We start from the raw sequence: 15,468 nt of genomic DNA on the forward strand, positions 1-15,468 counted from the left end.
TAATCGAAAATTGGACAATTGCTGAGGCAGATCTTGAACAAAATACCACTCTTAATATTATGATTACTTGGATAATAGTTTTTCTACTTCCGAGTGTATTTTGCCCATCCCTACTTCCAAGTGTCCTTCAAGTTCCATTTGCATACATTTCCCCTAAAAAATAAAAAATTGAATTTGCATACATTCTCCCTTACAACAACAGCAACAAAGCCTTTTTCCCATTAAGTGGGGTCGGCTGTATGAATCGTAGAGCGTCATTATGCTCGGTTCTGTGCCACGTCTTCCGTTAGATTCAAGTACTCAAGTATTTTCTTATAGTATTTTCCAAGGTCTTCCTAGGTCTTCCTCTACTCCTTCAGCCCTGAACCTCTATCCCATAATCACATCTTCTAGTCGGAGCATCAGTAGGCCTTCATTTCACATGTCCAAACCACCATAACCGATTTTCTTTCATCTTTCCTTCAATTTCAACTACTCCTACTTCATCTCGGATATCCTCATTCCTAATCTTATCATTTCTCGTGTGCCCACACATTCAACGAAGCATTCTCATCTCCGCATACCCATTTCATGTACGTGTTGATGTTTCACCGCTCAACATTCCCTACGTTACTAGCCTTATTGCCGTCCTATAAAAATTGAATTTGCTAAAAAGCCATGCCAAAGCCAAAATCAACCATAACTTCGGCTTCTCCAGAAAATACTAACAGAAAAATTACGACTTGGGCTTCTTGAGAAGCTTTTATAAATGTTCGTAAAAATTTTTAGCTATACCGAGCCTAACAGTGTCTAGTTGTAACTAAACAAGGCGACATTAAAGTGATTGGTTGCATGAGAATGTTGAGTTCGGTCTTGGACATTACAGGGTACACCCTGTCCACCGCGGCCACGGTAGGTAGCAAATAACAAAAGACTAGCAGCAAACTTCGGTTTTATTTTAATTACCATAATTCACTATAAATCTCCATGCAACATCAACCAAAACAAACTACACGATTCATGCATGTGTTTTGACATCTTTGCAACTAGCTAACATGTAGTTTCCCTAAAATTAAATGGCCCCTTGTATTAAAAATAGAAATAAATAATAATAACAATACAGGCAGACCGACGTCGATCTAATTAACTAAAAGCTTTTGGGGAAACCAGGTTTCAGTTCCCAACAGTTGTTCAAATCTGCTGCTATAAACTTTGAAGGGGCGAGATCAACCTTCCGAAGCCCGACCTTGAAGGTATATATAATTCCAATGTTCTTAAAGATGGTACAAAACAAGGCAAAGGAGGGAAAGCGGTATCACCAGACGTCTCTAAGGTATCGTCCATCCATCTGAAGTCGTTTCACTGTAGCTTCTGCTTTCGTTGAGTCCACCTTTTCCTGAAATTTTTTTGCCAGCAATAACATGTAAACACGATCCAACTTGACAGGCAAATAAGACGCAATATATGGGTAAACAAGCTATCAACCAGCTGTAGCACAAGCTTAAAGATTGTTTTTACTTTCTCTTTTATTTTGGAAAATACCAACTTCAAACAAAAATGGATGACTAGCAGTAAAAAGGTCGGTGCTATCCACACACCCATTTTTACTTCCCACACAACCCTTGTTAATTTCTGTCCTTTGATCGTTTTCAATTCATTTGATCCGACAACCGGAAATTGAGAGGGGCGCGTGAGAGGTAAAAAGGGTTGTGTTGCTAGAACCACCCAGTAAAAATTAGTGAAAGCTTTGCTCCCTCCTACGTTAAATACACTTCCCACAGATCCTCTAGGACCAAAACACTGCAAGCACAAAGATATTGCCTAGACTTCTATACCCATGTGTACATTCTGTAGCTATTTCATCCGTTCACAGGATTTATGTGTGCGCATTCTGTAGCTATTTCATCTGTTCACAGGATCTATATGTGTGCGTGCCCCGCGTGTTTGTAAAATAAGGAGAGAGAGAGAGAGAGAGAGAGAGAGAGAGAGAGAGAGAGAGATTGGCACCTGCTGCTGGACAATGGTATGCAAAGTCCGATGAACATCTCTAGCCATTCCTTTGGCGTCACCACAAACATAAAAGTACCCCCCTTGAGATACTAGGTCCCACACGTATGCTGCCTGAATATGGAATAAATTGGTGCAACTGTTAGATAATTATCTAATTAAGAGTGACCACAATCTACCGCTTTAATTAAAATATTAAAATTTTAAACGAGACCACTTTGTACTTCTCACAAATACTTACTTTATCCATCAGTTTATGTTGAACATACTCCTTGGTTGGTCCCTCGCGCGAGAATGCAACGATTAACTCAGACAACACACCTTCTTCCACAAAGTTATTCAATTCATCTTCATAAATGAAATCCTAGAAAAAACAAAGATCCAGTATATATTTATTCATCCACCACAAGAACAAAGTATTCCAAAATATCAAAAAATATTTACCATTCTGCGGTTTCTACATCCAAAGAAGAGCAGTGCAGGTCCTAATTGAGCACCCTCCTTTTTCAGGGCCATCCTTTCCTGAAAAGAGAGAAATGATACTTTATTTCCTCTTTATTCCACAAATAAACAATGCAAACTCAGACTAATGCAATTTCAAACCTGTAGAAATCCTCGGAAAGGTGCGAAGCCCGTACCAGGCCCCACCATGATAATTGGGACTAAAGGATCATCAGGTAGGTTGAAATTGGATTGCCTAATAAAAATAGGAGCCCAGCTACTGTTATGGCTTTTCTCTAGAGGAACTGCATTCTGATTTCATTCAAAAAAGTTTGTCGTTAGATGCAATCCAGCCCAAGTTGTGCTGTAAGAGAGTATGGAAGGCTTTGGCATTTCAAAAACCCTAAAAATATACACAATGATAGGGACGGACAAAGGGCTGCATAGTCACAATCAATACTACCTTCATCCAGAATGAACACACTCCTTTGTGAATTCTACCGGTTGGTGTTGGACCATAAACTAAAGCACAGGTCACATGAACACGATGGGGCGCAAATCTGTTAACAAGCAACAATACTAGTCAGGTTTCTACATGTCTAATTAATTTCTAGAAATACTATGATAAATAGTACAGGGAAATCACCTTGGTGAAGATGATATGGAATAGTAACGAGGCTGTAAGCGAGGGGCTACTGCAGCAAAAAACACACCAAGTGGAGGCTTTGCTGATTGGAACTCAGCCATTACCTCAACAAGACTTCTCTGACTTCCAACAATCCATTTTGAGTACTCATCCTGGATGGTGGAAAGCATGTGATATGAGTATAGATGAAATGTAAAAAGAACATGGAAACAGAACCAAACAATCTAAAAGAGTTTTCTTGACTGCCAACAACCTTCCCCTGAGGTGATGATAAAAATTTAAGTCTTTGTGCTTCACTCGGTTCAACAGCATGTGCAGCCAAAGCAAGTAGGGCAGCCTGACAGGATAAATCATTTGAAAGAAATAATCAGTATAAAAAGTTTAAAACACAAATAAAATCAAAAAAAGAAAAAAGTAAGAGAACGGAAAAAAGTAAGAGAAAGGCGATAGCAGGAAAAAACATGATCACCTTCCGAGGTGGATTCAACAGATCAGCATAACGTGCCAATGCTGTGCGGACTGTGCAAGGACCAGGGAATGGAGGCGGTAATGAGCTTCCAAGAGACGTGCCATCATCATTGTCAGTATGTATGGAGAATAGCAAATCTAAAGGTTGGCCCAAGTACTTTGCAGCTTCTTCAACTGTTTCATCACAATTGTCTGCATAAACACCCACATGGTCTCCAGTTTCATATCTGAAAAACAAAGGAAACAGTTCTGATCATCAGGTTGATAATGCCAGCATTAAAAGAGAAAAAACCATCATTCAGATCTAATCATGTATTAAAAAAAATAAAAAAAAATAAAAAAAAGTGGAACTCAAGCAGGAACCCCTTGCTTTTGGGCTCATTCACTAATTAATTTCAGTCCCCCATTACAAATTAGTTACACATATGGCGGATTTCTTTCTATATTGTAACAAGCAGAAAAAGACAAATACAAAATCCATTATCGACAACATACTAACATTAACTATAGCTAAACAAACATTGGAAAATCATTTTATAAAGAGTTAAGCACATTAAGCATCTGCTTTTCATTTGGCAAGGTTGGTGGACAATGCTCATGAAATTAACTTGTTAATGCAATGATACACCTATATTTGACAAATATTATTATATTGCACAAACTCACAAACTCAAATTATATGAGAGATGCACAAAAATTCTATTTATATTGCAAAACAAATATTAGCCCATCACCAGAAACCATTTCTATTGTACATTTGACAGAGAGAATAGAATCAATGTACACCTATCACCAGTCTATAAAGAATCAAATAAAATAAAATAAAAAACAGCTGGTACATTTATGAACTTACGTAATACCAGTTCCAGAGATATCAAACTCCAGATGGATGCAAGAGCGGTCAGACTCAGGTTTGTGAAGTTCTCTTTGAACAGCAACATTAACTCTTTAGGAAAGAAATACAACACAAAAATTAGTGGAAGGAAATAAAATTGGACAAAGGAACAACAAGAGACTACAGCAATTTTACTAGAATGTATTATTCCCTAGAGAAGCAAGACAAGCACAACCTATGAATACCTGCAAGGATGGTGAATATCGTAAGAAGCATTCCCATTGGCCATATTCAAGTGATTGTCCTCATGAGAAGTAACAAAACTAGAGTCATGAATAACAACTCTATATTCTGGAATTACAGCTGTATATGGAGTAGCCGCAGAATTTGTATCATCTTCATCTCGGAGGAATAGATCCAACTCAGGCCACAATGATTCCCTCCTAAAGAAGAACCCAACCAATACAGTCAATGCAGCAGAGAAATGATGCCATGCTAATACTTCCCAAACATTACAGTTAATGCATCACTAAATAGCAATCGAGAAAAGAATGACAACACGACAACAGTATACCAAGCAGAAAAATCATCCTCGATGCACTGGTCATCATCACCTAAGCCAACAGGAACAAGACGCTTTGCACCTGCATTAACCACAAAGAGGCAAATTCAATGAAAAATTAACAGAGTTGTCAATTGAAATAATCTATACAGAAAACAATGGGATGCAAAAAACTAAAAAGTAAATCAGAAAACATCAATCTTAATTTTTAACTTGTTCTTTCACAAAATAAGAAGAAGTGCAGGCATGCCTACTTGGACACAGCTAGAAATATATAATTGGGGCTCCTTTGGTACTGCTACTGTAGGATGCATATGAACACGTAGACTTTTATAAAAAATACAAGTGCTTCCTAGAAAATCACTTGGAAGTGCTACCTAAAGCCTTTCTACAACCTAGATTGGTTGTCACAAAGCACTTTAGCCGTTCGAGAAGCAATCCCAAACAGGCCCTTAATCACAAGCAAAAGCCTTATGCATACACATAACTGAAGAATGCAAAATGAAGAGTGCCAGTCTTTACATAGAATGCCTAAACTGAAAATTTCCTCTGTGATCTTATGCTATGTGTGTCATTAATCATATTGAAATGCAAGCAACAAGGTACACATGTATTCACTCAATAGAAATGCAAGAGAGAAAGCAAATTAGTTATACCTTCTTCACTAAGTTTATCATCAACCACTTTTCCTACCTGCTTCAATAAGGATGTAGTCAGAAGATGCAATACTACAAAGAATTAATTGACAAAGATATAGTATTGATTTTACCTTATTGAAATGTTCATATTGTCGGTTACCCAGAGCAAAAACACCATATCTTAGATGTTGAAGCCAATCACCCCTATCTTTTCCCTGAAATAAAACCATGAGATCTCAATTTATTACATGACAATAAAAATGAAATGGTTGTGACTTCAATTTTTTTTTTTTATCAACTCAATGTGTACACAATAAAGCTACGAACCTCCGTAAACCATTTGTAAAATCTTGCTGCATTATCAGTTGGCTCCCCATCTCCATAACTACAAAGTAAGATAAAATATATTGAATGTACTATTAGCAAGACCAATAAGATTCTAGAAATAACATAGTTGAAGTATAGGTAAAAGTGTATCTTACGTGGCCAACATAAAAAATGCCAAAGTCTCTTTTTTCAGTTTTTCTTCATATTTATCATCATCCTCAGCATAGTCATCCTAATTCAAGCACAAGCAAATATAACTTCTCATACATTTCATATTATGTAATACATCTTGCAATGATGCAATAAAAAAAATTGGTTCCCATCTGCCATACCAGGTCGACAACCTTCACAGCAGCTTTCTCATATCTAGCCTTAATCTCCTCAGCCAAAGCCTGTATTCACATCAAAACATAACAGTTAGAAAGTAAAAAAAAATTCCTACAAGAACACTGTAAACTATTCTATTATCTATGTTGTAAGTTCAGAATCTGTAAATGAACAGATAACTTTTGGTTAGGTGTCCAGAAACCATGACGACATTGAAAATTACTTATGTACGCTTGAGAAAGCTATATTAACATATTACCACATTCATGATCCCTGGGTTGACTCCTAAATGGAGAGTCCGGAACCACACTCACGTGCTTAGTACAGTGAAGCTGTTATGAATTCATCATTTGTACATTTCACACTAAGTCGCTTAAATCAAGAACATCTGAACTGTAAAAAATATGTGCACGACAGTCATGAACATCTCGACCTATCATTTTCTCCTATGGGTTCAATCTCTATAGTTCAAAAAGTCAACACATTAACAAGTGCACCATTGCATTTGCATTTCTTGCTAATAATAACAAAAAGTTCATATTACCACGGTACTTTCTAATCCATTTACAGAGAGTGACGATCTTGCCTCTAGAGCAACCATCTAAAGCTGACTCTTCGTCGTAAGCTCGCAGAAACACGCAGACATATAGAATTCTAACCAGGTCCTAAATAAAAATCTTAACCCGAATCGTTACTTTAACACAAATCATTACTGTGTCCACTACTCAGCTCTCCCAATTCAACAGCATTTCCCTAAAAACCAATCTTCCCCATGAAACTCCTACGAAAAACAAACCAACCTAAAATCACAGATCACAACAAACCCCACTCGCTTTGATCACAAGCATAAACTATTCATAATTCATTCGACGCGAATATCTTGGAGTCCAAAACAAAGAACACAAATTTATCCATAATTGTTCACCTTAGCGAATCCCTCAGCTGTACCAGTCTGAGTTCCATAGAAGATCGTCACCCGAATCTTCCCCGCTGCAACCTCAAACTCGTCTTTCTCTTCCTCCACAGCAAGCGGCTTGGGCACCACCAGCTGCTTCACCTCCCGGCTCCGATCCGACGATCTCCTCCACACCAATACCAAAACCCCAATTATCAGCGCAATTGAAGTCGTCGCGATCACCACCACCGTGTCCGTCACCGAACCACCGAACGAAACCCCCAGCGCCGACTCCAACGCGCGTACCAAATCCGAATTCGAACTCATCCCGAAATCTCTCAGTCAAAGCTCGAACCCGAATCCGTTGGCTTTCACTCAATTCGTCGTGAACTGAATCGCTGGTGGTGGCGAATAAGCTATGGTGTCCTATCGGGATTCGATCATTTCAATGGCAGCGCAGCGAGGTTGGTGAACGAGATTGACAGAGAGAATTGACCAAAAATTAAAAATTACTCAGCCGGTTTTATATTTATTTAATTTAAATAATTAGAAGAAAAAAAAAGGAAAAAAAAACTTTAATTATCGCTGGAAATTTTTAGGGGCGTTGTCTTTTTGCGCCTTTTTTGGGGAGTTGACAAAATTGGAATCCTCTTGAGGACTTTCCATATTTAATTTTTGATACTTTGTATACTTTCTAGTTTCTTTTAGTTTTTTTTTGTTGGATACATTCTTCTAGTTTCTATTATATTCTTTTTTTTCCTTTACTATTTTTCTTTTTGTTTTAATTTTACCTTTTGATTTATTCAGTTCCGATCCACGGTTCTAATTCACGGCTCGATAATAAACATGCTACTTTGTAAGTTTTATGAACATAATTTGTTATGTTCTACCGATTCTCTTTTAAAATATTTTAAAGATTAGACATGTTTTTTAATACACAATAGTATTAACACTAAGACATCCTCCAACACTGGGCTATTTGTCAAATTTCCCCTCAAACACCACTCAACCGAAACTAAAACATTTGGCTAAAAGCCAAATGCTAAAGCTGTGCCAAACTCCCCCCCCCCCAAATCCCCCCTCCAAACGCTCGTTGCAAATTGGGCCAGTCTCGGCCCACCCACTCGCGGACGCACCCCACGCGACCTGCTTCCAATCAGCCCCTGACAGCGTGGGGGCCCACTGTGAGGGCCCTGTCGGTCACTTCTATGAGCCCAACAACTATTTTTCGCATCCAACGGCCATCATTTAAGGACCGTTAGTTGATCCAATGGTCCAAATTCAAATTTCATTTTTTTAAAATATGTTATTTTAAAATACATTGAATCTCACAGCTAAGATCGAATATAATCAAATATAACGGTTTAAAAAAAGATCTAACGGCCCAAATTTAAACCCAACAACTAAATTTATTAAAAAATATATTTAACTCAAAATTCACCAAAAAACTCTGTAAATACCTATGTATTTGTTCAAACATCCACATAAAACTCAATTTTCTCCTAAAATTCTTCCAATTTATCTTTCTACCACTTCTTTCCATTTCCAAATTGTTCAACATGGCAAGAGAGCATATTAAAGGTTGTAATTTGACCTGTGAGGAAGATGTTGCTTTATGTTTGGCATGAGTTTCTGTTAGCGAAGATGGTACAGTTAGCACAAATCAAAATAAAAAGGTTTTGTGGGATAAAATCATTGCAAAGTTTCAAGAAAACTGCAACGGCAGCGGGCAGGACGGTGGTGGTGTTTATGATCGGTGGAAGACTATCAACACAGCATGCACTTTATGGAAGGGAAGCTTGGAGAGAGTCATGATTGGCATGCCTAATGGAAGGAGCGCCACAGAAATTGTGAGTTTTTTTCTTGATATTTTATTTGTCATGTACATAATATTATTTTGCATCTAATTATTTTTATGTATATTTTGCATAGGATGACAAAGTAATGGAAATTTACAAGACAAGAGTAACACCAAAAAATAAAGTTTTTAAGTTGCAACATGCTTGGGACTTCCTCAAGGATTGTCCGAGGTTGGCAACCGATGTGGACCAACAATGGGGAAGATTATTTCAACGTGAAACCGCACCAAGAAATGTTGAAGATGAAGGTGTCGATGAAATGACCCCATCTCATTCTTTAGCAAGGCCTCGGGGAAGAGATAAGCAAAAGGAAGCAAAGAGAAAAGGGAAGTCCCAATATCCGATGAGTGGACACTTAGCTACCGGAATTGCAAAATTGAACAAAACCCATAACGCTAGCCAAGAAGAAACAGCTCGAATGCGTTTGCAAATGAAGGAAGAAGGGGATAGAAAGCAAGATAGGTTTGAAATTAATTTCATGATGGAGGACCTCAACAAATACACTCCAGAGAGGAAGAAGTTCTTACGTGGTAAGCAAAATGAAACTTTGCGAAGGTATGCCACAAGGAGTATATTTCAAGATGATGAATCTTTTGAACCCTATATTCCAAGTAAACCACGAAGTCCATCACCAAGTGAAGATGGTGGATATGATTATTAAGTTTATGTAGTGTATGAATTATGTGCTTTATTAATTAAGTTTATTGATTGTCGTTTGTATTAAGTTTATGTGGTTTATTATGTGGTTTATGTACCTTATTAAATTTATATCTTATTAATTATTGTTTCTATTAATTTAAATGCCTTCAATAATTATTGTACATATTCTTCCACACTTTGATGTAGAATAGATGCCTTCAACAATTCAACCTCCATTCAATAATTTATCCACCGTAGTAGACAAAATATTTTGCGCAAGAAGACACTTAAATTTATTACTATAAAATAACAACATAGTACACTTAAAATTATTACATAAATGCTTAACCAACATCATCAACGTTCACCTTCTCAGCGCCATACATGCTCAACCAAATCCTTGCGGAGTGTGTCATGACCTTGAGGAGCTTGAATTCTATTTAAACGTCTCATATACTCACTCAATGTGACCCTATCCTGTCAAGTCTCATATGTTGTTGGAGCGAGATATTCAACATCTCTTGCAATAGCTCTCGCATGTGTTGGTTAGTCATCATCCACATCTTTATCTGAATCTTCTTCAATTTCGATGTACTCATCTTCCACAATCATATTGTGCAAAATTATGCACGTCATCATGATTGAATAGAGGTCTTCAGTATGCCAAAGTCGTGTAGGCCCTCTAACAATGGCTCATCGAGCTTGTAAGATCCCGAACGCTCTCTCCACATCCTTCCTGTAAGACTCTTGCCTCTGCGAAAATAATTTCTTCTTTACACTATCGGGATGAGAAAAACTTTTGGTAAAGGTAGACCAACTAAGATAAATACCATCAATTAGGTAGTAACCTAGCTCATACTTATTACCATTTATCTTGTACCGAAATTCTACCCATCCATTCAAACATCATTGAATAGAAGAGAATACTAAAAAATGTTGATGTAGTTGTTTGATCTGGGAGGGCTGAAGAATGCATGCCAAATCCATGTGTCGTAAGACGCCACAGTTTCGAGCACGATGTTTGGCTTGTTATGACTGCCCTTAAATTGGCCAGCCCAAGCAGTGGGACAATTCTTCCACTCCCAATGCATACAATCGAGACTTCCTATCATGCTAGGGAAACCTCTTTTGTCTGCCTTGCGTAAAATCCTTTTCAAGTCTTCATGATTTGGCTTGCGGAGGTATGTGGCTCCATATATGGCTTGAATTGCCTGACAGAAGCGCTTCAAGTTCTCAATAACAGTACTTTTCGTAAGTTGGCAATACTCGTTAGTTGAGTCTACAGAGCACCTATTAGCTAGCATCCGAAATGCAGATGTGAGCTTCTGATAAGGTGATAGACTTTGTCGGCCTACGACATCTATCTTCCTTACAAAGTAGTGGTCATGATTGACAATTGTGTTCAAGATGCTTTAAAAAAGCTTTATCCTCATTGGAAACCGCCTCGGAAAATCATGAGCAGGAAATCTTAGACGCTCGATGAAATAATATTTCATCATTTGGTCATGGCATCCTTCTTTATCAAGCCTTCTTCTATCACCCATTGATGAGATATTGAGGATTTTTAGGAAACAAAAACTCTTTGAAAGTTGAAAGATTGGTGAATATAGAAGATGAATGAAGGTTGAAAGATTGTCTGATCAACTAATATTGGACATGTGTTTATATAGAGGATGATTGATGAAAGTTGAATGAATGGTGAGAGTTGAATGGATGGTGAAAGTTGAAAGTTTGGTGTTGAAAGATTGGTGAAAGTTAAAGGCTTGCTTTGTAAAAAATTTAGTGATTTTTCAATATTTATTGGAGTTAAAAAAATTATATTAAAATGTTCATAAAATTAATTTACGATAGTCTACATATTTATTTAAAAAATGATTTAAGAAAAAAATTAGCCTAAGTTTATTCTTTAATAATCCCGGACTAAAATTTTAAGCCATAAGGGTTGGAGCAGAAAAACTGTTTATGGGCTAAAAGTTAAATTTTCTAGGCTAAAAAATTTGGCTTTTAGCCCAAGGGTTGAAGATGGTCTAATGGGAGGGTGGGGCTAAAGTCTTACATGGACTAATAATAATGTGGTTCAAATTTACCTTTGACGAGAATCGAATATAAAATCTTTCTTACAATTAAAAATGAATATCAATTCTCTTTCTCCGTAATAACTAACTAATTAGCACCTAAAGCTTTTGCCCTACAAAAGAAAGATAATACTTTTAGAAAAAGAATACATTTTGCAATTTTGCATGTCCTTACAACCGATCAGCTTGGAATTTGACTTGAGAGGTGTAAAAGAGAAATTTTATTTGGACCCATGTAACCTTTCTCTATACCCAACTTAAATTTTAAATGTGAATTGTCTTTTTTATCTTATGCAAGTGCAAGATATAATTAATAATAAAACTAAAATTTATTATTAATAAACCCACAACCAATAATCAAACTCAAACATGACATCAACCCTACCATCACATAATTTTTATTGTACATTTATTATAGCTAAAACCCTAAAACGCTTTTACAGATAAAACAAGCTTATTTTGCCGATGGATGATGATTTTGAAGTTTTGAGTTCTTGTTTGTATATCCTTATTCTATATTCTATTAAACTCTTATTTTGTAGTTGCTGCACAAATCCTTATTTATGTGGGAGCTATAAATGTTTTAATCATATTTGTTGTGATGTTCATGAATGGTTCAAAATATTACAAAGATTTGAATCTTTGGATCCTCCAACTAAAGTATGATCGATTTATTCAAGTTTTTTTTTTTTTCATTTGATTTCAATTTTTTTTAGGATTTAGGAACAAAATCAGCACCTTTTCAAAGCATTATTATTAGTAAAAACATATATAAGATTAAAAAATCACTTTTTTTTAATTATCTATATGAGATTAAGAAAAAATAGCAAATAAAGGATCAATTAAACACATACTGACATTCGGAAGAAATTACATAATTTAATAAATGTTGTTAGGGAAGCGTCCACGCCCTCTGATCAGGAGAACAACAAGCATGACTAAGATCATCGTTGATCTGAGAGACGTGGAAGGCCAGGAACTGACTGATGATCTACGAAACACACAACCGCACCCCCAACCCAAAACCAACCCCCCGTGCGCCACCAACAATGTGCATGCAGTTGTAGTTGTAGCAGCAGTGGTGAGCCCACAAGGACCATCTCCTGTGATAAATAATAATAATCATAATTGCATATTGAAATGATGAAATTGGGGTACCATGAAGAGCACTGTTTCTTGGCCGTGTTATCACCCAGAAAACATATATGAGATTAAGCAAAATCAGTAAAAAAAATTAAATAAATAAAAAGGGTTGGGTGCGAGAGAACTATGTGAGAGAGACCAATTTTGAGTTTTTATTTTTTAAATGGGTGTAAAGATAAATTTATATATTAAATTAGTTTGTGAGGGTGATTTAAGTAATAAATTTGGGTTTAAAGGGATATTGATAGTTTAATTAAAAGTAATATGGGTGTATAGAGATTTGCTTTAGAGCAATTCCACCATTGCTAAGGCCCCTCCAGGCTATTCACTATTTAATCCATCAAGTGAACAGTAACTGCCTTTTGCACCGCTACACTGAATAGCCCTGGCAATAGGTAATAAAATATTAATATTTTTTTTATTTATAAAATAATACAAAATAATTTTATTTGTAATTTCAGATAAGATTTTTAATCGTTCTCGTTGCGCCACTTGTCGTTATTCGAAAAGACAATTATTGGTGATGGATTTCAATAAGATTTTTATCTAATGTCGTCGTGCCACGTGTCGTTACCTTTTTAAAATTGTTGAGGATAAATTTTCGATAAGATTTTTAACCAATCACATTGCGCCACGTGTCACAATCTGTTTACAATATTTGAGGATAGATTTCGATCATATTTTTAATAAATGACAGCATGCCACGTGGAATTATCTACAACCTAATCCTTTATGAATCCTCCATATAATCCACCATCCATCATCAGAAATCTCACACCAATTTTCTCAAGATCTTTATCATTATTTATAGTTTCTGCTTCCTTCTTCACCAAAATCAAAATATGTATCATTATTCATAGTTTCTACTTCCTCCTTACAATGTCTTCTTCTTCAAGGATGATGTGGGAAATCGATCAGCAAGAGAATGAATTGTTTAACCAATCAGAAGGAATGTTTAATATCCAAGTGGCCCAAAATGAGATGGAAGAGGATGAGGAGCGTAGAAGTAGACATGACGAAGCAAGAATGACTAGAGCCTCACATTTCTGTCGAGTCATCCAAGCTGTGGCTCATATCTGCAGGCCTACCTGTTCCGCAAACCTTGATAGAAGCAAGCAACGACGAGGTACAGAACTCTTGGACAATTATTTTGTCCGTAACAGTGCATTCCCTGATACGTACTTTAGAGCTCGTTTTAGAATGGAATGACATTTGTTAAAAAAAATCATGATTGCTGTTTGCAACCATGATTCTTACTTTGTGCAAAAGAATGATGCTTTTAGTGCTATGGGTCTCTTTCCTGAGCAAAAAATTACTGTTGCCTTGCGAATGCTTGCATATGGAGTATCTGCAGACCAAGGGGATGAGATAGCGAGGATGGGGAAATCAACCATTCTTAAGTCCCTAATGAGGTTTTGCGGGGCAATCGAATCTATCTACACTGCAGAGTACCTTCGAATACCTATTGACATGGACTTGCAAAAGCTTCTGAAGAAAGGCAAGATGCGAGGTTTTCCTGGGATGATTGGAAGCATCAACTGTATGCACTGGACTTGGAAAAACTGTCCAAGTGCATGGCAAGGCGCTTTTGGGGACAGAAAATGAGCAAAAAGTATCATTTTAGAGGCGGTGACATCTTTTGATACATGGATTTGGCACGCATTTTTCGAGGTTCCGGGAGCTCAAAATGACCTCAATTTCCTTGCCCAATCCCCAGTGTTTAACGATGTCCTGCAAGCAAGGTATAAGATATCGATGATATCGGAAATATCGGTAGTCCAAAAATACGGAAATATCGATGGAAATATCGGGATATTATCGATATTGATAAAAATAATATGGAAACCACGGAAATTGTAAGAAAAACTTGTAAATTTTTATTGAAACTTTGCAGGATGTTTATTTAGTCAATTATCTATTAGTTTATCACAAAAAATTGGAAGGAAATGCATTGCATGATGGATTTAACTGATTTAAATTGATTATATAGCGAGCTAGCAAACATTGTGAGTGTAGAAAATATGTAGTAATTAATGAATGAAGTTTAAACACACCATAATCATTTATATATAATGACTTAGTACAATATTTTACACTTAATACATTGTATGGTAAGATACATGAGTTACACAAACAACGGGAAATTAATGAGAAAGCCCTTCCCAAAACGTCAGCACCCGCGTTTTTGACCACACTAATCCAACGGCTCAATACCATTGATAGCCTTAAAAAGAAAAAGAATTGTTTGGTCTTAAAAAGAAAAATAAAAGAAAATATTATATTATAAGAATATAATATAGTATTGTTTTAAAAGATAGATAGTTTAAGGGGTAAAAATAGAAGGACAGTTTAATCTTTTGCTGGAAAAGACATCGTGATCTAGTTGAGTAATCCAAATAGGAAGAGGATACAAGCCAGATCTAGAAATGTCAGTCATAATTACTTCATTTATTTACCAGAAAACCAAAAAAAAAAGTTTTAAAACAGAACAAATACTATAATGTTATCTTAATCATTTATATAATATATTTATTGGACCAAAGCAATAACAATAGGAAGAAGGATTCACAAGATCTTGTTCCTGCATCTCTTTGTCCAACTTTGATAGTCGGTAATTATTTTTTGTT

At 36.3% G+C, this 15,468-nt stretch overlaps 2 protein-coding genes across 2 annotated transcripts; one reads left to right on the top strand and one right to left on the bottom strand.

Annotated features, from left to right (window-relative positions):
* Positions 1 to 914: 914 nt before the first annotated feature.
* On the bottom strand, positions 915 to 7,675 carry LOC103401995 (NADPH--cytochrome P450 reductase). The gene is made up of 18 exons (XM_008340736.4): positions 7,156 to 7,675; positions 6,236 to 6,295; positions 6,059 to 6,135; positions 5,904 to 5,961; positions 5,708 to 5,791; positions 5,595 to 5,631; positions 4,951 to 5,020; positions 4,622 to 4,819; positions 4,395 to 4,487; positions 3,543 to 3,768; positions 3,327 to 3,410; positions 3,074 to 3,225; positions 2,891 to 2,987; positions 2,590 to 2,739; positions 2,431 to 2,508; positions 2,228 to 2,350; positions 1,987 to 2,100; positions 915 to 1,375 (listed from the first exon to the last, which is right to left on the bottom strand). The coding sequence occupies exons 1-18, from the start codon at positions 7,450 to 7,452 to the stop codon at positions 1,295 to 1,297; spliced, it is 2,079 nt and encodes a 692-aa protein (XP_008338958.1). The 5' UTR covers positions 7,453 to 7,675; the 3' UTR covers positions 915 to 1,294.
* LOC139191977 (uncharacterized) lies at positions 7,544 to 14,446 on the top strand. The gene is made up of 6 exons (XM_070813018.1): positions 7,544 to 7,589; positions 7,933 to 7,981; positions 8,765 to 8,975; positions 9,058 to 9,514; positions 12,595 to 12,779; positions 14,111 to 14,446. The coding sequence occupies exons 1-6, from the start codon at positions 7,544 to 7,546 to the stop codon at positions 14,444 to 14,446; spliced, it is 1,284 nt and encodes a 427-aa protein (XP_070669119.1).
* Positions 14,447 to 15,468: the final 1,022 nt, after the last annotated feature.

The sequence above is a fragment of the Malus domestica genome, chromosome 15 (genome assembly GCF_042453785.1).
Source record: "Malus domestica chromosome 15, GDT2T_hap1".
Classification (NCBI taxonomy): Eukaryota; Viridiplantae; Streptophyta; class Magnoliopsida; order Rosales; family Rosaceae; genus Malus; species Malus domestica.